The sequence below is a fragment of the Orcinus orca genome, chromosome 2 (genome assembly GCF_937001465.1).
Source record: "Orcinus orca chromosome 2, mOrcOrc1.1, whole genome shotgun sequence".
NCBI classification, from domain to species: Eukaryota; Metazoa; Chordata; class Mammalia; order Artiodactyla; family Delphinidae; genus Orcinus; species Orcinus orca.
The window spans coordinates 140,612,152-140,637,234 of record NC_064560.1 but is presented as its reverse complement, the minus strand read 5'-3'; the positions used below and the strand labels follow the sequence as shown (position 1 = coordinate 140,637,234).

At 36.8% G+C, this 25,083-nt stretch overlaps 1 protein-coding gene across 1 annotated transcript in view; it reads right to left on the bottom strand.

The window, feature by feature from the left end:
• Window positions 1-25,083, bottom strand: part of TTC6 (tetratricopeptide repeat domain 6) — a 210,962-nt gene that overhangs the window by 89,136 nt on the left and 96,743 nt on the right. The window contains exons 7-8 of the mRNA XM_049705957.1: window positions 15,683-15,824; window positions 1,919-2,023 (exon numbers count right to left, since the gene is read on the bottom strand). Of these exons, the coding sequence (XP_049561914.1) occupies window positions 1,919-2,023; window positions 15,683-15,824 (247 nt within the window). The remainder of the gene's footprint in view (window positions 1-1,918; window positions 2,024-15,682; window positions 15,825-25,083) is intronic.

Sequence of the window (25,083 nt, the reverse complement as noted above, 5' to 3'; positions counted from 1 at the left end):
AAAAATGTATGAAATAAGGTCAAAATACTTATATTTGTTAAAAATATGAAAGGTAAAGAAATTAAATTTTCAACAAGAAATTAGGAAAATGCCCAAATAGAGATGTCAACCTTCTGTGGAAGCAGGAAACGAATAAACAAAACATTTTGAAAAAAAGAAGCAACAAAAATGCAGAGGGGCAAAAACTGAATTTATAACTAATCCAAAAGTTTTTTGGTCAAATATGGTAGGTTGGACTCATTTGTTTTTCTGGATGACTGGTCATGATATCTAATAGCTACGGAATCATACACCATAAACCTTGCTAAAAAAATTAGAGATGGTTTTACACTAGTGTGGGTATAGTAATTTGACAAGTAGAGAATAAAGCACTTGTAATTGAAAATAAATGAGAAAAGACCAAAAAAAAAAATACTAAACTAATTTCTAGAAAATTCATTCTAGGGAAGAAAAAAATTCCCCAAATATCATTAGAAATGGGAAAGAAAACAATGCAACTTTAGAAATGGAGATTAAAACTAAAGAGAGAATATATACAAACTCTGCATATAAGCTTATAAATTTCAACTGAATACATGGCTTTCTGTAAGAATATGTTACCAATTGACTTCAGAAAAAATATTAAACATGAATAACCCAAGAATTAGAAAATAAAAAGTTTTAACTGTCAAAAAATTACCTTCCCAAACAGTTCAAATGTTTCAAGACAGTGAATTCTTCCACATTTTCAAGGTTATTCCTAAGCTATTTTAATTCCAGAATATTAAAAAAGAAGAAATGCTACCCAATTAACTTTATAAAGCAAGAATGACTTTGATAACAGAGTTCAACAAAAAAAATACACTAAATACATATTTCACTCATGAGTATATATTTTAAAAATACAATAAAATATTGCTTAACAGAATTCAATACAATATTTAAAAATAATACATCATAATCAAGGAATATAACGATGTTTCAATATCAACAATGATGTTGATGACCATTTCAAACAAGAGCATATATGGACAGAATTTCTTTGATTTAATCTTATCTCTGAATTTATTATGCTAATACCCTGGTATGCTTTCCCCATGATTAACTTTTTTGTCTTATTCTTTCCTGATATGTGTTACCAGTAAGCTATCTAGGATCCTATGCAAATAACCTAATTCTAAATACCATTAAAAATGCATGCACCATGATGTCCATCATAGAATTATTTTAAGAGGAAACTATAAGTAGGAAGAAGAAAGGGGCGGGGGGAAGGAGAATAAAAGAAGAGGAGGAGGAAGAAAAAGGATTTTTAACAATGAAAGAAAATGGACGAGAAAGTGGGCAGTGATTATCTTGAGGGAGAAAAATAACAGATGATTTTGGTTTTCTTCTCTTCATTTTTCTAATTTTTAAAATAAGCTGTATAACATAAAATGAGAGCAAGCAAACACTTTAAGGGAAGAAGAAAATAGATTAATAATTGTATTGGGTAGTTTTAAACTTTCTTAAACATTAACTAAAAATGCACTTTTAAAAGCAAATGAAAATATCATAAAGATCTTCTAAACAACCCAAGAAGCTTTACATCTTGTCAGTCAAAAAAATGATTCATTCAGAAAGAAAAGAGAATACTCTTTTTGACCGGGTAAATTAACATGGATAAGTACAACATTTTTTTTTAGAAATATACATATAAGTGTATGTGCATAAGTGTACATATAGTTAGGGGTTATGTGTGTATATATGTATACACATATAACACATACATATAAAAATTATTTATTTTATATGTATAATTTCTATAGTGCCATCCAATCATTCAATTATGTCAATCTTTACCGACAATTTACATAACAACTGTCCAGTAAAATTTAATGTCATAGTCAATTATACAGTCTAATTATTAAACAACAATAGAGAAGGTCATTCAGTATTTTACCTCATATTTTGGATATATGGTTTCCTTTATGACAGACACTGGAACAGAGAATTTGGGCGAAGTCAGATTCCAAAACAACTTGGTAAATCCTGGATAAGCAGACACCTTTGAAAATAACATAAAAGGCTATTAGAAACTAACAAATGGTCCCTAGGGTAAATACCCAAGCTCCTATCAAAATTAGTTCCAGCTGCTGAGAAAATGAGGTGATTAGTTCCACAGTGTCTGCAAATCTGGGAAAGACAATTTATCATACCCATCAGATTAGCAAAAATATAGTCAGCAATTTCAAGTGATGCCAAGGATATGGGAAATTAGTAGAACCACACTAGAGGCAAACTGGCCATTTCTAGTAAAATAGAAAATGTACATGCTGCATAATCCAATAATTTCACTTCCAGCTACATATTCTAAGGAAATTCTTCCACATATTCATGAAGAGATACGTACAAGGATGCTGATACAGCATACGAAATAGCAAAAAACAAAGCCCAATTTAAATGTCAATTAATAGAGAAACAGATGAATAAAATGTGGTGTATTCATATAACTAAACACTGTAAAGCCATTCCAGCACAAAAATTACAAACCATAGATGGATCTTAGAAGCACAGTATTAACAGTAAAATAAGTAACTTTTAGAAAGATACATACAAAATCGTGTCATTTATATAAATGTACCTAGAACACACAGAACTATAGTATTTATTGTTTAGGGTCATAAGTACATCTAATAATGTATAAAATCATGGACTGGAAAAAAAGATAATTGTAACAATAACTGTCCTTGAGTAAAAAGGAAGAGAAATGGAATTACGAAGAAGTACAAGAGGACTTAATTTGTTTTTAAAATCTCTTTTAAAAAATCTGGAACAAGTATAACAAAATATTACTTACAAATTTTTGATAACATGTACCAATGTGTTTGTTAGTTTGGTTTCTGTATTTATTTGTTTCTTTAAACCTTTTCAAATAAAATTTAATCAGGCATAGAAGAATTTTTAGGGAGGTGAAACTATCCTGCATGATACTAGAATTGTGGCTAAATGACATTCAGTTCTCAAAACCACCGAACTTTACAGCACAAAGAGTGACACAATGTATGCAAATTTTAAAAAAATCATTTAGGAGGTCAAGAGGAATCCCAGGATAGTAACCTTGGAAATGAGTAGGGTATATAAGACTAAAGGCAAAAGAAACTGTATGTAGCACTACACTTTAGTTGATAAAGTTGTTTCCCACAGGAATATGGGTTAATAATTCTGATACTTCTATACTGGAATTGAACAATTAAGTAAATGGATGGAGGATGGTGGGAGCCAGGTTTGTCACTCACTGTAGGGAGCTTAAAGATAAGTAAGGGAGGAGGTTAGAATGATACATGTGGTCATGAATTAGAGTTGTAGACATCAGTATGAACTCATGCTTAGCTTAAGTTAGACAAAGACGGTTACATATACGACAATCCAAAACCTGTGGGATGTGGCAAAAGCAGTTCTAAGAGAGAAGTTTATTGCTATACAAGCCTACCTCAAGAAACAAGAAAAATCTCAAATAAACAGTCTAACCTTACACCTAAAGGAACTAGAGAAAGAAGAACAAACAAAACGCAAAGTTAGCAGAAGGAAAGAAAGCATAAAGATCAGAGCAGAAATAAATGAAATAGAAACAAAGAAAACAATAGTAAAGATCAAAAGATCAATAAAACTAAAAGCTGGTTCTTTGAGAAGATAATCAAAATTAATAAACCGTTAGCCAGACTCATCAAGAAAAAGTGGGAGAGGACTCAAATCAGTAAAATTAGAAATGACAAAGGAGAAGTTACAACAGACACCGCAGAAATACAAAGCATCCCAAGAGACTACTACAAGCAACTCTATGCCAACAAAATAGACAACCTGGAAGAAATGGACAAATTCTTAGAAAGGTATAACCTTCCAAGACTGAACCAGGAAGAAATAGAAAATATGAACAGACCAATCACAAGTAATGAAAGTAAAACTGTGATTAAAAATCTTCCAACAAACAAAAGTCCAAGACCGGATGGCTTCACAGGTGAATTCTATCAAACATTTGGAGAAGAACTAACACCCATCCTTCTCAAACTCTTCCAAAAAACTGCAGAGGAAGGAACATTCCCAAACTCATTCTATGAGGCCACCATCACCATGATACCAAAACCAGACAAAGACACTACAAAAAAAGAAAATTACAGACCAATATCACTGATGAAAATAGATGCAAAAATCCTCAACAAAATACTAGCAAACAGAATCCAACAACACATTAAAAGGATCTTACACCATGATCAAGTGGAATTTTTCCCAGGGATGCAAGGATTCTTCAATATACGCAAATCAATCAATGTGATACACTATATTAACAAACTGAAGAATAAAAATCATATGATCATCTCAACGGATGCAGAAAAAGCTTTTGACAAAATTCAACACCCATTTATGATAAAAACTCTCCAGAAAGTGGGCATAGAGGGAACCTACCTCAATGTAATAAAGGCCATATATGAAAAACCCACAGCAAACATCATTCTCGATGGTGAAAAATTGAAAGCATTTCCTCTAACATCAGGAACAAGACAAGGATGTCCACTCTAACCACTATTATTCAACATAGTTTTCGAAGTCCTAGCCACGGCAGTCAGAGAAGAAAAAGAAATAAAAGGAATACAAACTGGAAAAGAAGAAGTAAAACTGTCACTGTTTGCAGGTGATATGATACTATACATAGAGAATCCTAAAAATGCCACCAGGAAACTACTAGAGCTAATCAATGAATTTGGTAAAGTTGCAGGATACAAAATTAATGCACAGAAATCTCTTGCATTCCTATACACTAATGATGAAAAATCTGAAAGAGAAATGAAGGAAACACTCCCATTTACCATTGCAACAAAAAGAATAAAATACCTAGGAATAAACCTACCTAGGGAGACAAAAGACCTGCATGCAGAAAACTATAAGACACTGATGAAAGAAATTGAAGATGATACCAACAGATGGAGAGATATACCATGTTCTTGGATTGGAAGAATCAATATTGTGAAAATGACTATACTACCCAAAGCAATCTACAGATTCAATGCAATCCGTATCAAATTACCAATGGCATTTTCTATGGAACTAGAACAAAATAATCTTAAAATTTGTATGGAGACACAAAAGACCCCAAATAGCCAAAGCAGTCTTGAGGGAAAAAAACAGAGCTGGAGGAATCAGACTCCCGGGCTTCAGACTATACTACAAAGCTACAGTAATCAAGACAATATGGTACTGGCACAAAAACAGAAACATAGATCAATGGAACAAGATAGAAAGCCCAGAGATAAATCCATGCACCTATGGTCAACTAGTCTATGACAAAGGAGGCAAGGATATACAATGGAGAAAAGACAGTCTCTTCAATAAGTGGTGCTGGGAAAACTGGACAGCTACATGTAAAAGAATGAAATTAGAACACTCCCTAACACCATACATAAAAATAAACTAAAAATGGATTTGAGACCTAAATGTAAGACCAGAAACTATAAAACTCTTAGAGGAAAACATAAATCACAGCAAGATCTTTTTTGATCCACCTCCTACAGTTATGGAAATAAAAACAAAAATAAATGGGACCTAATGAAACTTGAAAGCTTTTGCACAGCAAAGGAAACCATAAACAACACGAAAAGACAATCCTCAGAATGGGAGAAAATATTTGCAAACGAATCAATGGACAAAGGATTAATCTCCAAAATATATTAACAGCTCATGCAGCTCAATGTTAAAGAAACAAACAACCCAATCCAAAAATGGGCAGAAAACCTAAATAGACATTTCTCCAAAGAGGACATACAGATGGCCAAGAGGCACATGAAAAGCTACTCAACATCACTAATTATTAGAGAAATGCAAATCAAAACTACAATGAGGTATCACCTCACACCAGTTAGAATGGGCATCATCAGAAAATCTACAAACAACAAATGCTGGAGAGGGTATGGAGAAAAGGGAACCCTCTTGCACTGTTGGTGGGAATGTAAATTGATACAGCCACTATGGAGAACAGTATGGAGTTTCCTTAAAAAACAAAAAATAGAATTACCATATGATCCAGCAATCCCACTACTGGGCATATACCCAGAGAAAACCATAATTCAAAAAGACACATGCCCCCCAGTGTTCACTGCAGCACTATTTACAATAGCCAGGTCATGGAAGCAACCTAAATGCCCATTGACAGACGAATGGATAAAGAAGTTGTGGTACGTATATACAATGGAATACTACTCGGCCATAAAAAGGAACGAAATTGAGTCATTTGTTGAGACATGGATGGATCTAGAGACTGTCATACAGAGTGAAGTAAGTCAGAAAGAGAAAAACAAATATCATATATTATCGCATGTATGTGGAACCTAGAAAAATGGTACAGATGAACCGGTTTGCAGGGCAGAAGTTGATACACAGATGTAGAGAACAAATGTATGGGCACCAAGGGGGGAAAGTTGTGAGGGGGTGGGGATGGTGGTGTGCTGAACTGGGCGATTGGGATTGACATGTATACACTGATGTGTATAAAACTGATGACTAATAAGAACCTGCTGTATAAAAAAATAAATAAAATTCAAAACTTAAAAAAAAGATGGTTACATATAGAAATATTATGTATATTTATTATGTGTATTATAAATATGTGTATTTATAGGAACGAGTTAGTATACAGACATATATTTGTGTGAGGTGAGAAGGCCTAGAAGCAACAAAGCCCCAGCAGCAACAAGCACATCCAATGCTCTGATCTTAGTTTCTAACTACATTCTCCAATAAAGGGAACTGAGGCTCCCTGTAGAAATGGCTGATTCTATGGACTGGGGCAGGAAATACGCAAGATAAACCTGGAGCATCTGTACTACCAGTAATTAAGTGTTAAAAAAAAAAATCCCACAGTGATGGGGTCTGTCAAAGGGACATAGGAGACAACTGAAGGAGCTCTCAATGACCAAAGCTCTAACAATTTTAGCAAAATAATAACAATAATAATAAAGTAGTATTGTAATATAACTCAAAGTATAGCATAAACATCCATGGGTCATACTGATATAAGTAAATGACTGAATAAATAAGTAAATGGGAAGAACAGACAAACATCCTGTCCAGATGAATTCAAATTAATCTTTGTAGATACTCTGCTCTGAAAGAGGTGGAGCATAGCTCCACATTCCTTAAGTGTGGGCTGCACATAGTGACTTCTTTCCAGAGTACAGAACGGAAAGGAGGCAAAAAGATAAAATTGACAATAAAGAAAACCTGGCAGACACTACCTCAGCCAGGTGATTAAAGTTAACATCAACAATGATAAGTCATATTGATAATACGTACTCTCAATATAATATGATGAAAATGGCACCTTACCTCAGTGGTCTTCCTCCCAAAATCACATAACACAATCAAATCAAAAACACATCAGCCAATCCCAACTAGGGACAGTCTACAAGACACCTGACCAGTACTCTCCCAAACTGTCAAGGTCAACAAAAACAAGGAAAGTCTCAGAAACTGTCACAGCCGAGAGAAGCCTAAGGAGACATAACAACTAAATGTAATGTGGTATCCTGGAGGGGATCCTGGAACAGAAAATGGGCATTACATTACAACTTAGGAAATCTGAATGAAGTATGGACCTTAGTTAATAATAACGTATAAATATCAGTTCACTGATTTTAACAAATGTACCATACTGCTCTAAGATGTATTGGTAGTTTCTTATGGCTACTGTAGCAAATACAATTCGGTGGCTTAAAACAACAGAAATTTATTCTCTCAGAGTTCTGGAAACAAGAAGTCCATCAAGGTGTCAAGAGGGCCATGCTCCCTCTGAATGCTATAGAGAATTCTCCTGTGCCTCTTCCTAGCTTCTAGTGGTTGCCGGCAACCCTTGGCATTCCTTGGCTTGCAGCGGCATCATTCCAATTTGCTTCCATCAGTCCAAGGCATCTTCCCTGTGTGTCTGTGTGTTCACAGAGCATTCTCTTCTTATAAGGACACCAGTTATATTGGATTTAGGGCTTACCCTTGGGTTTAGGGCTAACTCTAAATCCAAGGTGATCTCATTCCAAGATTCCTAATTATATCTGTAAAGACCCTATTTCCAAATAAGGTCACATTCACAGGTACCATGGGTTAGGACTTGGATATATCTTTTGGGGGCCACTATTAACCCACCATTATCATGTTAATAATAGGGGAAACAGAGTGTGGGAAATCTCCACACTGTCTTTGTAATTTTTCTGGAAGTCTAAGACTATTCTAAAAAATAAAGTTTACTATCAATAAAATAACAATAATAAAACAAACAGTAAAAGAAAAATAATTTTAAAAAATAGCTGGAAGTGAAAAACTTAATCAGGCATTCATGACAAGATTTGAAGAAAATGTGGCAAGATTTTTTAAAATAATAGCTATCTGAATCCACGGTATTATTGGTAATTGTGTTTTCCTTAACTTCCATTGACTTTGAATAATATTGAATTGGACCAAGCACTTTCCCCAACAAGATCTGTCTTTCACCAGAAAAAAATGAGCACAGATGATTTTAAAGCATCAACTTACAAGCATTACTCTAACATTAACTATGAAACCTTAAGAGTGACCATCTCCTGGAGCATGGTTGCTATACAGACTTCTGACAGTAATATCCAAAGACCCAAACACAGTAAACAAAGATTCACAATTATAAGCTGATACTGAGTCTTCAGCACTTTTATTTCTAGTCAACCATTCTTTGATCACATTTCCTCTCTACCAACAGAGTATTTATTTAGAGAAAGGTACATTTTGCAGTTGCCACGTTAATTTGTCCACCACAGAAATTCAAAATTGTTTCCATCTCACTCATCCTCTATTTGGTGGGCACACTGCATCACTTTATGCTGTATAGACCTAGAGCCAGGAATTCCTTGACAAAAGATGAATAAACTCTTCCAAAATCAGCTGACAATTCTTTTTCCAAAGATCACCTAGAAATTAAGATTTCAGCTATTCAAATGATATGTCACATAGAATATGGTAAATCTTCCCTTGTAGTAGGTAGACTTTCAGCAGCTTAAGCATCCAGAATACAATTATTCCCCTAGAAGGCAAAATACAAGCCTCTAAGTGGGAAGAGAGGAAAATCTATCATGAAACAGCACGATTTTGCTCTCAAGGAAAAACACAGATGCACTTTCAGGAGAGAATGTGTCAAATTAAACTAGCAAAGAAACACTCATCATGGTAAACTGGTTTCCCCAGCAATGCTCAGAACTTTCTAAGAGGAAATGAGGAAAATGGTTAAAAACAGCCGGGTTGGTGGCTGCTAGAACTTGACAGGAGGGTAAAGATTGCACTAACTATAAAGCAAGCTAGGTTAATTTAGTAAAACAGCACCTGCACAGCCCCTAAGGTTACTACATATGTTACAACCCAATACAATAACTCATGTTCATACTGAAGACTCAATGTCAGAATATTATATTCACTAAGGGAGAGAGACATGCAAATTAGCTTCAGGGGTAAGTTGAGCTTCATATAAATGAAATATAAGGACGAACAACAGTTTCTAAAATGTGGTCTGAGCTCTGGAGAGCCTCAAGACCTTTCAGGGGTCTTTTCAAGACCTTTCCACACTAAAAATACAAAGAGGTCATTTGCCTTTTTCACTGTGTTGAAATTTGCACTTTGTGTTAAAAAAAAAAAAGAGAGTAAAATTGGTGGACCTTAGTGTGAATTAAGGCAGCAGGATCTTAAAAATACCCCCACAAAGCAGGAAAAAAATGTTCATTTTATTAAATCTCAACTTTTAAGTGAATATCTTTTTAATATTCAGTGTAACAAAATGATAAGTACACATGAAGTTCTTCTGTGGCCATAGTGCAGTAGGATGGTGGTTTTGAGGAAAAACATGTGTGCTATTGTTTGAGTTCTGAACTGAACTAGCTACCATTTTTACTTGAGAGGACAAATATCAAACTACCTTTATTCAGACTTCGGTTTGTGGTAAGCATTTTCTTGAAAATGAGAAAATCAGTCATTTCAAATAAAATAATTGAGAATATTTGTGTCAAGAGAAAAAATTTAAGCTTTTAGCAAAAATTAGAATTTTGGAAAAATTGTGTCCCTCACCATGAGCTTGCCAGGTTCCCAGTGCTAAAAGACTTTTCTGATAATATTAAAATTGAGATATTTTGACATTATATATTAGTGAAATGTGTCAACATTTGAAGATCTACATAACTTGATGAATAGTACTTTCTAAATGACCAATGCAAAATGTTACAAAATCATGCATGGGTAAAAGAGCCATTCAAAGTACAAAATGAGGCAATAGATTTTCATGTAATAAGATATAAAAAAGTCATTGACATGGTTTCAGATTTCAATTGCAACAAACTTTTTTACCTGTACAAATTATCATTTAATACATTTTCTTTTCAGCTAAGTTTAATTTTTTTTTTTGGTACTGGTCCAACAACCACAATTCTTGTATTAAACTTTTAACTTTGAGATAATTATAGATTCACAGACAGTTTTAAGAAATAATACAGAGACACTCTATCTATCCTTTACTCAGTTTACCTCAAAGGTAACATCTTGCAAAACTGTAGTACAGAATAACAAAATATTGACATTCATATAGTTAAGATGCAGAACATTTCCATCACTGTAAGTGATCCCTCATATTGTCCTGTATAGACACACTCCACCCATTCCCACCCACCGTCATTCTGAAACCCTGAAAAGCACTAATCTGTTCTCCATTTCTGTAATTTTGTCACTTCATGAATGTTATATAATAAAATCAGCCAGTGTGTAGTGTTCTGGAATTGGTTTTTACCAGCATAATTCTCTGAAGACTTATCCTTATAGAGTTTATGTATTCATTCTGCAACATGCTTAATAGTAGTTGCATGTTTATTTTGGTTTTTTAACTGCCAAACTATTTTTCAGGGTTCTGAGAAAGGAGTTTTGTTAATTAAGCATTCACTTTCCTTAACATTATAGAGCTATTCAAAGTATTTATTTCATATTGAGTTGTGGTAGTTTGTGTTTTTTGAGGAACTGCTCTGTTTTGTCTAAGTTGTCAAATTTATGTGTGTAGAGTTGTTTATAGTATTCCCTTATTATTTTGATGTCTGGAGGGTCTGCAGTGATATCTCCTGTTTCACTTCTAATATTGGTAATTTGTGTATTTTCTGGGTTTTCCGTATCAGTCTTGCGAGAGGTCAGTTTTTTCTAAGAACTACCTCTTTGTTTCATGGATTTTCTCTATTGTTTTCATGTTTTCAACCTTATTGATTTCTGCTCTTCATTATTCCTTCCCACTGCTTGCTTTGGGTTTACTTTGCTCTTCTTTTTCTAGGCTCTTGAGGTGGGACCTTAAATTATTGATTTGAGACTTTCTCTTTTTTACTATAAGCACTTAGTGCTATAATTTTCCCTCTCGGCACTGCATTATCTGTGTTCCACAAATTTTGAGGTGTTGTATTTTCATTTTAATTCAGTTCTATTGATTTTCAATGTATTTTTTAAATGCCTTGAGACTCCCTGGATTAACACATGGATTACTTATACCTGTATTGTTTAGATTCCAACAGTTTGGAGATTTTTCTGTTACCTTTGTTATTAATCTCTAGTTTGATTTCATTATGGATTTGTTTTATCTTGGTATATGTCCTGCAGGAACGTGAAAAGAATATGTATTCTGCTCTTGTTGGGTGTAGTGTTCTGTACACTTCAATTAGATCCTGTTGGTTGATGGAGTTATTGATTTTTCTCCATCCTTGCTGATTTTCTAAGTGTTCTACCAACTATTTAGAGAGGGGTGTTGAAGTCTCCAAGTATAATTGTGGAATGGCCTATTTGTCCTTTTAGTTCTACCAGTTTTTGCTTCACATATTTTGCAGCTGTTTTGTGCACACACTCTTTAAGACTACTATGTCTTCCTGGTGGATTGACCTTTTTATCATAATATAATGCCTCTCTCTGTCTCTGATAACTTTCTTTGCTGGGAAGTCTACTTTATCTGATATTAATATAGCCACTCCTGCCTTTCTTTGATTAGTGTTTGCACGACTTATCTTTTTTTACCCTTTTACTTTCAACTTCTCTAAGTCATTATATTTGAAGTCAGTTTCTTGTGGACACTAAATAGTTGGTCATGTCTTTTAACCCACTCTGCAAGCTCTGTAACTTAACTGGTGTATTTAGACCATATATATATATATATATATATATTTTATATCTTTATTGGAGTATAATTGCTTTACAATGTTGTGTCAGTTTCTGCTGTATAACAAAGTGAATCAGCTATATGTATACATATATCCCCATATCCCCTCCCTCTTGAGCCTCCCTCCCACCTTCCCTATCCCACCCCCGTAGGTGGTCACAAAGCACTGAGTTGATCTCCCTGTGCTATGCTAAGCGCTGAGTTGATCTCCCTGTGCTATCTCCCCATGCTATGATCTCCCTAGCTATCTATTTTATATTTGGTAGTGTATATACATCAATGCTACTCTCTCACTTCGTCCCAGCTTCCCCTTCCCCAAAACACAGTGTCCTCAAGTCCATTCTATACGTCTGCATCTTTGTTCCTGTCCTACCCCTAGGTTCAGTAACTTTTTTTTTTTAGATTCCATATATATGTATTAGTGTACGGTATTTGTTTTTCTCTTTCTGACTTACTTCATTCTGTATGACAGACTCTAGGTCCATCCACCTCACTACAAATAACTCAATTTCATTTCTTTTTATGGCCGAGTAATATTCCATTGTATATATGTGCCACATCTTCTTTTTCCATTCATCTGTTGATGGACACTTAGGTTGCTTCCATGTCCTGGCTATTGTAAATAGTACTGCAATGAACATTGTGGTACATGTCTCTTTTTGAATTATGGTTTCCTCAGGGTATATGCCCAGTAGTGGAATTGCTGGGTCATATGGTATTTCTATTTTTAGTTTTTTAAGGAACCTCCATACTGTTCTCCATAGTGGCTGATGTATTTAAGTTAGGGATTTTGTCTGCCATTTCATTTTTGTTTTCTCCTTGTTCTCTCTGGTTTCTTTTGTTTCTCTGTTTTCTATTTCCTGCTTTCCTGTTACATGGACATATTTTAGAATTCCACTTTTATTTATCTATGGCATTTTTGAGTATATATTTCTTTGTATAGCTTTTTAGTTTTGCTCTAGGTATTACATTATATAAACATAATAAACATAACTTATCAAAGTCTACTGATGTCTCCAATTTACCAGTTCAAGTGGTGTGTAGAAACCTTACCTCCCTTTATGTCTCTTTACTCTTCTCCATTTATAATACAGTTGTCTTAAACATTTTGTCTATATACATTTAACAGTATAATTTTTTTTCAACTGACAGACATAATTTAGAAAACTCAAAAGGAGAAGGAAACTCTATTGCATTTACCTGTGTTTTTGTTTTACACGTTTTTGTTCCTTTTAGATATTCCGAGATTTTTTCTTTCATCATTTTTTTTTTCCTGTTTAGAGAACATCTTCTAGCCTTTCTTGTAGTGTAAGTCTGCTGGGTGACAAATTCTCTTAGTTTCCTTTCATCTGAAAATGTCTTGATTCCCTTTCATCCCCGAAGGATACCTTCTCTGGATATAGGACTCAGGGCTTACAGTTCTTTCCCTTCAGCATTTGAAAAATGTTCCACCACTTACTTCTGGCCTCCATGGTTTCTGATGAGAAATCCACTGCCATTAAAATTGTTTTTCTCCTGTAGGTAACATATTACTTCTCTCTTGATGCTTTCAAGATTTTTTTCTTTGTTATTAGTTTTCATAAGTTTCACTAGTAAGTGACTTGGTACAGATTTCTTTGGATTTTTCTTACTTGGAGTTTGCTCAGCTTCCTGAATATGTAGGTTTAAGTCTTTTGCTAAATTGGGGAAGTTTCCAGTCATTATTTCCTCCTATACGTTTTCAGTCACCCCTCTTCCTCCTCTCCTTCCAGGACTGTGATAACACAAATGTTAGATCTTTTGTTTTACTCCCACAAGTCCCTGAGGGTCTGTTAATTTTTTTTTTCAGTCTGTTTCTCTTTGTTGCTCAAACTGGATAAATTCTATTGTTTTATCTTCAAGTTCACTTCCTGTTTCATCCATGCTACTTTTGAGCCCACCTGCTGAGCATTTTATTTTAGTTACTATATTTTTTCAATTCTAAAATGTCTTCAATTTCTTTACTATGTATCTTCAATGTCTATACTAAGACTTTCTATTTCTTTTCTGAATCTTTCTATTTTTTAAAAATTTGTTTCAGGTGTGTTCATAATTATCACTGAAGCATTTTTAGGATGGTAGCTTTAAAATCATTGTCAGATAATTCTAACATCTCTGTTATCTAAGCAATAGCATCTATTGATTATCTTCTTACGTTCAGTTTGAGACTTTCCTGGTTCTTGGTATGATTAGTGATTTTCAGTTGAAATTTGGATATCTGGGGTATTTTGCTCTGAGGCTCTGGATCTTATTTAAACCTTCTGTTTTAACTGACACTCTGCTAGGCTTCCTCTGGTACCACCACAGTGGGGAGGGAGAGGAGTGGCTCATTACTACTAGGTGGGGATGCAAGTCCAGGATCCCCATGTGGTCTCAACTAACACAGTAAGAGGGGAAACCTCATTACCACTTTATTAAGCTGAAAGTTCCAGCCCCAAACAGCCTTCATTGATACCACCCTGGCAGGGGTATTATAGTGCCTTCTTATACTCTGGGCAAGAGCAAAAGTCTAGTTTTCCTTCTAGGTCTTTGCTGGCAGAGGTGAGGAAAGGACCAGGGCCACCATTTTTTCTGTGGTGTTTGGCTAGGGTAGAGTAGTTATTGTTGAAAAGTTTTGTCTTGCTAGGCTGTCCCTTTCCTGGTTCTTTGGCTAGAGGGAGTAGGCTTTTGTTTGGACTTTTTTTTTTTCTTCTGTCTTTACCTAGTTTTCTTTCTAGGTTACCAATTTTTTCAACTCTAAGTCTAGAATATGTGAAGCAAAAAAGAAAACCCAAGGAACTAACTCGCCACTGTGCTATTTGTTGGGTCCCAAAGTTCCTAGTTAGTGCCTTAGTCTCTCCACCTTTTAGATCTGTCCTGTTTGTAACATGCAGGTTTTTACCTGTACTTAGCAGGAGGAATAGGAAAAAGTACTTCTACTGCATCATCCCCAGAAGTGGAAGTCTCACAACTAAGTTTCAAGAAACTACCACTTGTAAAGTTTTGGTATATTATTAAAGGAGAATATCCATAATTATGTTAAAAGTCTATTAAAATAATCTCTTCCTTTCCAACTATATATCTTCATGAAGCCAGAATTTTCCTCATATATTTCAACCAAAACAACCTACCAAAAAATTGAATGCAGAAGCAAACGTAAGAACCCAGCTGTCATCTATTAAGCCAGACATTAAAGAGATTTGCAAAAAAAAATACAATCCTAGTTTTACACTACTTTTCTGTTTTAAAAAATATAACTATTTTTCATAAAAATACATTATGTTAACATATATGACTATTACTGTTATTTTTAATTTTAAAAAATAAACATTTAAGCATTTTCCCAGTTTTAATTTCCAACACTGTAAATGTCGATATAACCCACATAAGTAATTATTGAAGTCCTCAAAAATTTTTAAGAGTATAAAAAGGGTCCTGAAACCAAAAAGTCTGACAGCTTGTAAGATAGAGAAAACTAATATTAAAGGAACTCCTTACTTCCTCTCCCGAGAGTTGTAGGTGTGGTTTCTGAGCACTCTGTCCAGTTCCTGGTGCCAATTCAGGTGGTATCCCTGGTCTTGTTGGAAGGACGGCAACATATTCTTGATTGTCACCCATAACAGGAATTCCTTGCAGTATTCTACAGGGTTTTTAATAACAAAAAAAAATTGTTCTTTAAGCCACTGATAAGTCAAAGGGTGTTTTCTCTCATTTTATATCTCTACCGAAATAAACGTTTGATATTTGTACTAAATAGATATTTTGCAGAAGTCAGATAATCCAAAATAGGAAATAATTCAAGAATAATTGTTGGCTTCTGAATGCATTTTAGTAGTAATCTTTCGGTGGTTTTGTTTTATAATATTGGAATAATAAATTCACTCTATGAAAGCCTCATGATAAGAGAGGTAAAAAGTTCTCTGCCTTCTGATCCCTAACCTGCTCCTCACTCCAAGTCACAGGAAATGGTTTCATTTCTTAGACTGAGGCAAAGCATCAGCCTAAGCAGAACTGCCTTCTCACATTAAGGTTTTTCCTTCCTGATTCATATCTTGCCAAGATGAACAGAAAACTGTTATGGCATTAGGTCTTTATTTCTAGGCTACAAACTACATATACATAAGAATATACACAGGAGGTTTAAAACTTATCAACAGGGGGCTTCCCTGGTGGCGCAGTGGTTGAGAGTCCGCCTGTCAATGCAGGGGACACGGGTTCGTGTCCCAGTCCGGGAAGATCCCACATGCCGCGGGGCGGCTGGGCCCGTAAGCCATGGCCGCTGAGCCTGTGCGTCCGGAGCCTGTACTCCACAACGGGAGAGGCCACAACAGTGAGAGGCCCACGTACCACAAAAAACAAAACAAAACAAAACAAAAAAACTTATCAACAAAAACCTAAATTAAACCAAGAGATGAGGTAAATCAAAATCTGAAGGCAAAATGTGTCATTAATGGCTGACTTACAGACTCCTTGAAAAGACATTAGCTTTTGTATTGCAGCACTTACTGTAAAAGAAATATAAAATGAGTATAAAGTAGACCTACACAGACTATAGCTATATTTCAATTTCGCTTGGAAGTAGAGCCACTGTTCCCTCTAACTTTTTGTTACACCATTATATGAATAGACAATCAGTTTATGAGCCACCAAATGTGAAGACAAACCACACACATATCAAACTGACTACTTAACGATATGCTGAAATCCTTAGATTCCATCAAACCACCTCTTAAAAATCAGGCCCACCCAAAGCTAGGCTGGAGAAGACAGGGCTTTGCCAAAGTAGGTTCACAGGGAAAAGCTTCCTATCTCATCCAGTCAAATATTTGAATTCAAAGAGAAGATAAAGCTCAACTCCTAGCACAGTGGACATAACAGATTGCCATTCGACATCCAGTCCATCCTCCCTCCAATACACTTTCTCCAACTGCTGAGGATGGGGAGGTGAAGACCCTCCTGCAGCCAGTGTCCTGGATGTGTTTTAGGATCTACTAACCACGTGCACTCACATACAATTTGGAACGAAGAAGGTTCTGATGTTCCTGCTGGCAAGCAGTCATGGTGACGTTGAGTTCTGTGGCAGGGTTCCAGTTACTTCTTTTGTGGGTAGACTTTTTTGCCAGTGAGCATTCAAACAGACACAGCAAGGCTCCAGAGTCAAAAGCTGTGACACTAGAGGCCACACGATCCCTGAATTTCAGCTAAGGTGGTTTGTTGCCAATGTTGGCCTCCAGATTTCCCCCCTTCCTGACTGTGCCAGAAGGAGCAGCAGCTTTGGCAGCCAGTTAAACGTGCTGTATGAGTCATCTCTGGAAAACCCTCCCTGCCTAGAGACCATTCTTCCAATCTTTCCATTGATTTTAAGAGCATCACATTCCCATTATCATAGATCCCTTTATGCTTAAAATAGCTAAAACTATTTCTGTTTTCTGCAACTGAATCCTGACTGATATATCCAGGAAAAACAAAAGAGCAGGGTATTCTATTGTCTAGAATAATGAGCGAGAGAATACAGATATCAAGAGCAAGGAGGAGAGGGGTGACTTAAGAAGCTATCTTGAGGCACTGCTGTATTTTTATCTGTTCATAAGCCAAAAACAAAGTAGTCAGAGTCATTCACATTATTATTGTCTTTTCACATCCCAAATGTGCATCAAAGAAATAGAAATTCTATTTGGTTGGAAGGAAAGTGAAAGAAGTCACTGGCCACTTTAGAGTGCATAGCTCTGGTAGACATAAACTGGGGGCCTTAGTGGAAAGGCTACCCAAGGTTAGCAACTGTTCCTGTCTGACAAAGATGAATCACTTGCTTTGAAATTTTTGTCCAGATTTTCCCTGCTTCCTTCTTTATTTCCAGAGAAAAGAACCAATCCTTTTTAGAGATCTCCCCTTTGGAGACCACCACCATCTCAGCGGTTCAGAATGAAAATCTCTTCATCTCCAACTTCTCCCTCACCCCCAACAGTAATCACTTGTCCTGATCCTTCTCCCTCCAGTGTTTCTCCATCCTGTTGCATTTCCTCTCAGCTAAGTCCTATGATAACATCTTTGCTGTCCCTCACCTCCAGACTTTCCCACCTCCAATCCATGTTACAGATCCCTGACAGAGTTCTCATCAGCTACCCCCTTCCAAATACTTTAGTGACTACACACACAGGGTAAAACCCAAGCTCCTAAGCCTGGCCATCAGGGTCCTCCACAGTCTGGGAACCATCTACCTTACCAATCCTACTTCCCTCCCCAACACCTGGCCCAACCTATATTCACTGCACAAAAGATGCTCTAGGTGCTGAGATTACTATAGGTGCAATAGGGGAGACAGGCAAACCGAACTACAATGCAGTGTGGCTATGAAAGTGTTGAAAATAAGACTTTCAGACCTCAACTGTTCCACGAAGCCTTTACAAATGTCCCTCTGGCCAGCCAAAATTCATCTTTGCCTCCCTAGTTTCTCTGGTGCATTCGATCTGCAAGTTCATTATAGAATATATTACATTTTATTCTGTATATTTTTCATAGTAGATTACAGGCTGGTTGGGGTGGGAGAGGCATGATTCTTATTCATTTTCTGTCTCCCTTGAATGTGAATATAGTAGATACTGAATATGTATTGTTTAACACTGTGCTTGAAAAATCCCACAGCCAAAGTTAGCCCAGACCCTGTCCTGAGAAACTAGATTCATGGGTTAGCATGATGTACTGCACTGCTTCTCAAAGTGTGTTTCCTAACCAGCATCATTAGTATCACATAGGAACTTGCTAGAAATAAAAATTCTTGAGCCCCATCACACTTAATGAATCAGAAGCTCTGGGGAGGAACCCAGCCTTCTGTGTTTTAACCAGCCTTACCGTTAATTCTGATGCACAATGAAGTTTGAGAACCACTGATGTGCTGCAATCTTTTCTAAAAGAGCCTGATCATAAGAATATCCTGGGATACTTATCAAATCTATAGCTTCCCAGATATCTCCTCTGGAGATTCTAGTTCAGTTGGTTTGGGATAAAGCCTAAGAACTGATACACTTAAACAACCCAGATGGCCCTTATACTCAGAGGAAGCCTATAAAGCACTGCTATAGTGAGAAGAGCTAGCCTTTGGAATGAGGTTAAAAACCAGGATTTTAGCCTTAGTTTGGCCGCTTGATGTGCTGTGTTGGATAAGTCACTTTTCCTTCTCAAGTCTCAGTTTCCTCATCTATGAATAGCAACAGCAATGGGATTTTTCAGGGTCTAACGCTTAGAAATAATATATGTGAAGAGTTTGCACAAATTACAAAAAAAACCAGTAAGTGGTTGATATTACAATCATTTTTGTTATTATGACTGAAGAGACTGAATGAAGTTAACAAGCCCATCTCTCTCAGAGTGAGTTAAACCGCCTTCCCAGTCAACACTGGTCTCCCATGGGGCCAGAGATATAAAATGTTCTTCTTATTATAGGTTGTGTCAAAGAAGATTGGAGAACATTTGCTCCAGGCTGTGAGCGCTCTTAAAAATCTCCGCCCACATCTTTTATGAGTTACACAAATGTGACTGTGGGCTCCATCCTGTGAAGCGTAGGGAAGGGTTCTCCCTCCTGCAACCCTCTCCCCTCCCTGGTGTGACTCTAACAGAGAAGTTCCCCCATCACACCTTCCCTATCCCTTCCTTAGAAAATGTACTGTGCTCCTTGGGGTACTAAACCTGAGGGAGCCTTGGCAGGATAAAGCTCACAGTCACTTTTACGCAACTCAGAAAAGATGTGTTCAGGGATATTTTAAGGGTGTTCAGGGACTTCCCTGGTGGTCCAGTGGTTAAAAATCCGTCTTGGGGACGCTGGTATGATCCCCCAGCGTGCGCAGGGGACGCTGGTTTGATCCCTGGTCAGGAAGCTAAGATCCCACATGCCGTGGGGCAACTAAGCCCCTGCGCACCACAACTAGAGAGCCCGCAGGCCGCAACCAATAAGCCCGCATGCTCTGGAGCCCTCACGCCACAACTAGAGAGAAGCCCACACACCACAACAAAGAGCCGGCGCGCTGCAACGAAAGATCCCGCATGCTGCAGCTAAGACCCAATGCAGCCAATAAATAAATAAATAAATATAAAAAAAATTTTTTATGTGTTCATGTAAAAAGCTTTGCCAAAGTAATACTTACATGCAATATTCTATCCCAGACATCATTTCTTTAAGGGACTCGTAGCAAGCCATTACATTGAGTGCACAATCCACTTATTGGGTCACAATTGACAATTTAGAAAACAGTAACTTAAAAGCATGTTGTTTGAAAAGCAAACTCCTAGGCCTAGAAAAGACTTTAGGAGTTCATCTTCTTGAAGATGCTAATCTACAAATAATTTTTTTTAGTAAAGTCTTTAAAATCTACAGCAGAAGTAATGAATACTTTCAATACTTTAAAAAATTCAGGGAATATAGTCTTAATAAATAATAAATCTAAAGAAGGATAAGAATGCAATTATACAGATTTTTTTTTTTTTACAAAATATGAATAGAGAGGGGGTAATTTTATTTTTAATCATTGTAACTTCATTGCTACATGCAAACAGTGACATCTGGTGGAATGACATTGCTTTGCTTAAAAAAATATATTCCAACTTTCAGATATTGGCAGTTATGAAATCAAACAAATTTCCAAATAATTCCTTTTTTTTTGGTGTTTCCATATAAAACAAAAATATACTAATCTAATATCTTATCAAATACTGATAGTACATACTAATATAAATTTGTCATCCCAATTTGTATTTTTTAAAGTATGCTTAAGGCTTACTTAGGTATAGGGGCTATTTGTTGAAAATGAATATAAAAATAATCTAATTGAGGTTACCGTTGATTCTAGTCCTAACTCTGCCAAAACTGACGTGAGGTGCATAGTTTTGCCTCTGTTTCTTCATAATATGAGATGGTTAGGCTAGGGGAAGGCTAAGATCTCTTACGGCTCTGATATATGTGCTTCTGTCACACGTATCAGCAGCTAGACCTCAAACAGGGATTAAGTCCTATACTCATTGGTATCATTGTCAGGATCATGCAGCAAGGAACAAGGCCAAGTAAGGGGTGGGGGTGTGCTGGGGCTAGGATTAGACCTGACCACTAAGCAACGGCAGACAATGCAGGAAACAGGGACAGTGGGGGAAAGTCAGTCCCAGATACCCACAGTGGAAGGAAGTGTGAAGCAGAAGACAGAACACACTATTCCAAAGACAGAGCTACAGAACACGGGTGGTGGTGCACTGCAAGCAGCATCAGAAAGGGCTAACGTGGGATGATGGCACATTCTAGTGGGGAGCGACCAGTGACAGGGAATACAAATAAAGGCAGTAGTCAGTGAGAGCTTTCAATAATTAAGTAATTGATGTCAGGACAGTCTCCCTCAGTTTGCAAGGCCCCAGCCCTGGCCCAGGACTCAGAAACAGGATTTCAGTTCCTAAGAGGGAACAAACAATACAAGATAAAACCCTCACCCAAATAAGCAGAAACCTTGCTTCCAAAATTGGGTCACAATAGACGAAATACAAAACATCAACGGTGAGTAAAATATGATTCTTCCTAGTTTGTATCAGCATTGGTTCTGAAAACAAGATGAGAATGAGTATTTGGAATGAAACATAAAGAGAAAAAAATAAGAGGCACCTTCACAAGTTCACAAAACAGTGGGATATAATGGCAATCACATTTAGAAACAGAGAGACCTGGGTCTGAATTCCAGCTTTTACCAGCTATATAAATATGAACTAGTCAACCTCTGAACCACATTTTCTTCATTTGGGAAATAGAATGATTTTATCTATTAGATAGAGTTGTTGTTAATACTAGATTATGCAATAAATACACAACAATATATTTTCTATTAGATAATTTTCTGCTTTCCTATTCAAATATTGCTATTTGGGAGGGGAGCCAGATAAAATCTTTCTAATGGAAGCGCATATTATACAGTTGATTTGTAAACTATAAATAGTAAAGATAATAAGTCAAAATAATTACCCGTATGTCTGGCCTTCAGTTTTAACATAAAAATCCTCAAAGGATTATAACCTGTCAAAACAACATCTTTAATGTCATTTTTATAAAATGTATGTATATGTAATATATGTACATGCACAGGAAAAAAACCTAGAATAATCTTTACCATAGTAATATAAACCTGCATCTCCTGGTTCTCCTACTTAAGATATAAAAGTAATACTCTAATGCTTCCAAAATGAACAATCAAGAATTGCCAGGTAGGCAAGCCTCACCCCTCGTGGAAGATTTGCTTCTCTCCCTGCTCAGCGGCACACTGGAACAGTGCCTTGCCCCAGGGGCCATCTAAGAGGCCAAAGGCTTACATGCAGCGAAGTGGCCTTCTGGAGGTGAACCTGGGACCCCAATCTGACATCTGCCAAGGGCGTTTTCCTGGCTTATTCAGCACTTCAGACAGGTCACTGCAAAAAGAATCCCTGAGAATTGCTGGACAACCTACTTGATAAAATAGCACTTCCAATACTTGCAGTTGCTCATGAGCCATGTGACTGACAGGGTCTTGGTGCTCCGGCCGGGTGTCAGGCCTAAGCCACTGAGGTGGGAGAGGACATTGCTCCACCAGAGACCTCCTGGCTCCATGTAATGTCAAACAGTAAAAGCTCTCCCAGAGTTCTCCATCTCAGTACTAAGACCCAGCTCCACTCAATGACCAGCAAGTGACAGTGCTTGACACCCCATGCCAAACAACAAGCAAGACAGACACACAACCCCACCCATTAGCAGAGAGGCTGCCTAAAATCTTAACTTCACAGACACCCCAAAACACACCACTGGATGCAGTCCTGCCCACCAGAAAGACTAGATCCAGCCTCATCCACCAGAACATAGGCACCAGGCCCCTCCACCAGGAGGCCTACTGAACCAACCTTGCCAACTGGGGGCAGACACCAAAAACAACAGGAATTACAAACCTGAAGCCTGCGAACAGGAGACCCCAAACACAGTAAGTTAAGCAAAATAAGAAGACAGAGAAATACACAGCAGATGAAGGAGCAAGGTAAAAACCCACCAGACCAAACAAATGAAGAGGAAATAGGCAGTCTACCTGAAAAAGAATTCAGAGTAATGATAGTAAAGATGATCCAAAATCTTGGAAATAGAATGGAGAATATACAAGAAATGTTTAACAAGGACCTAGAAGAAATAAAGAGCCAACAAACAATGATGAACAACTCGATAAGTGAAATTTAAAATTCTCTAGAAGGAATCAATAGCAGAATAACTGAGGCAGAAGAACAGATAAGTGACCTGGAAGACAAAATAGTGTAAATAACTACCACAGAGCAGAATAAAGAAAAAAGAATGAAAAGAATTGAGGACAGTCTCAGAGACCTCTGGGACAACATTAAACACACCAACATGTGAATTATAGGGGTCTCAGAAGAAGAAGAGAAAAAGAAAGGGACTGAGAAAATATTTGAAAATATTATAGTTGAAAACCTCCCTAATACAGGGAAGGAAATAGTCAATCAAGTCCAGGAAGCGCAGAGAGTCCCATACAGGATAAATCCAAGGAGAAACACACCAAGACACAGATTAATCAAACTATCAAAAACTAAATACAAAGAAAAAATATTAAAAGCAGCAAGGGAAAAGGAACAAATAACATACAAGAGAAGCCACATTGGGTTAACAGCTGATCTTTCAGCAGAAACTCTGCAAGCCTGAAGGGAGTGGCAGGACATATTTAAAGTGATGAAGGGGAAAAACCTACTACCAAGATTACTCTACCCAGCAAGGATCTGATTTAGATTCGACAGAAAAATTAAAATCTTTACAGACAAGCAAAAGCTAAGAGAATTCAGCACCACCAAACCAGCTTTACAACAAATTCTAAAGGAACTTCTCTAGGCAGGAAAGCCAAGAGAAGGATAAGACCTAAAAAAACAAACCCAAAACAATTAAGAAAATGGTAATAAGAACATACATATCGGGCTTCCCTGGTGGCGCAGTGGTTGAGAGTCCGCCTGCCAATGCAGGGGACGCGGGTTCGTGCCCCGGTCTGGGAAGATCCCACATGCCGCGGAGCGGCTGCGCCTGTGAGCCATGGCCGCTGAGCCTGCGCGTCCGGAGCCTGTGCTCCGCGATGGGAGAGGCCACAGCGGTGAGAGGCCCGCGTACCGAAAAAAAAAAAAAAAAAAAGAACATACATATCGATAACTACCTTAAATGTAAATGGATTAAATGCTCCAACCGAAAGACACAGACTGGCTGAATGGATACAAAAACAAGACCTGTATATATGCTGTCTACAAGAGACCCATTTCAGATCTAGGGACACATACAGACTGAAAGTGAGGGGATGGAAAAAGATATTCCATGTAACTGGAAATCAAAAGAAAGGTGGAGTAGCAATTCTCATATCAGATGAAATAGACTTTGAAAAAAAGACTATTACAAGAGACAAAGAAGGACACTACATAATGATCAAGGGATCAATCCAAGAAGAAGATATAATAATTGTAAATATTTATGCACCCAACATAACAGCACCCCAATACATAAGGTAAATGCTAACAGCCATAAAAGGGTAAATCGACAGTAACACAATCATAGTAGGGGACTTTAACACCTCACTTTCACCAATGGACAGATCATCCAAAATGAAAATAAATAAGGAAACACAAGCTTTAAATGATACATTAAACAAGATGGACTTAATTGATATTTACAGAACTTTCCATCCAAACACAACAGAATACACTTTCTTCTCAAGTGCTCATGGAACATCCTCCAGGGTAAATCATATCTTGGGTCACAAATCAAGCCTTGGTAAATTTAAGAAAATTGAAATCATATCAAGTATCTTTTCTGACCACAATGCTATGAGACTAGATATCAATTACAGGAAAAAATCTGTAAAAAATACAAA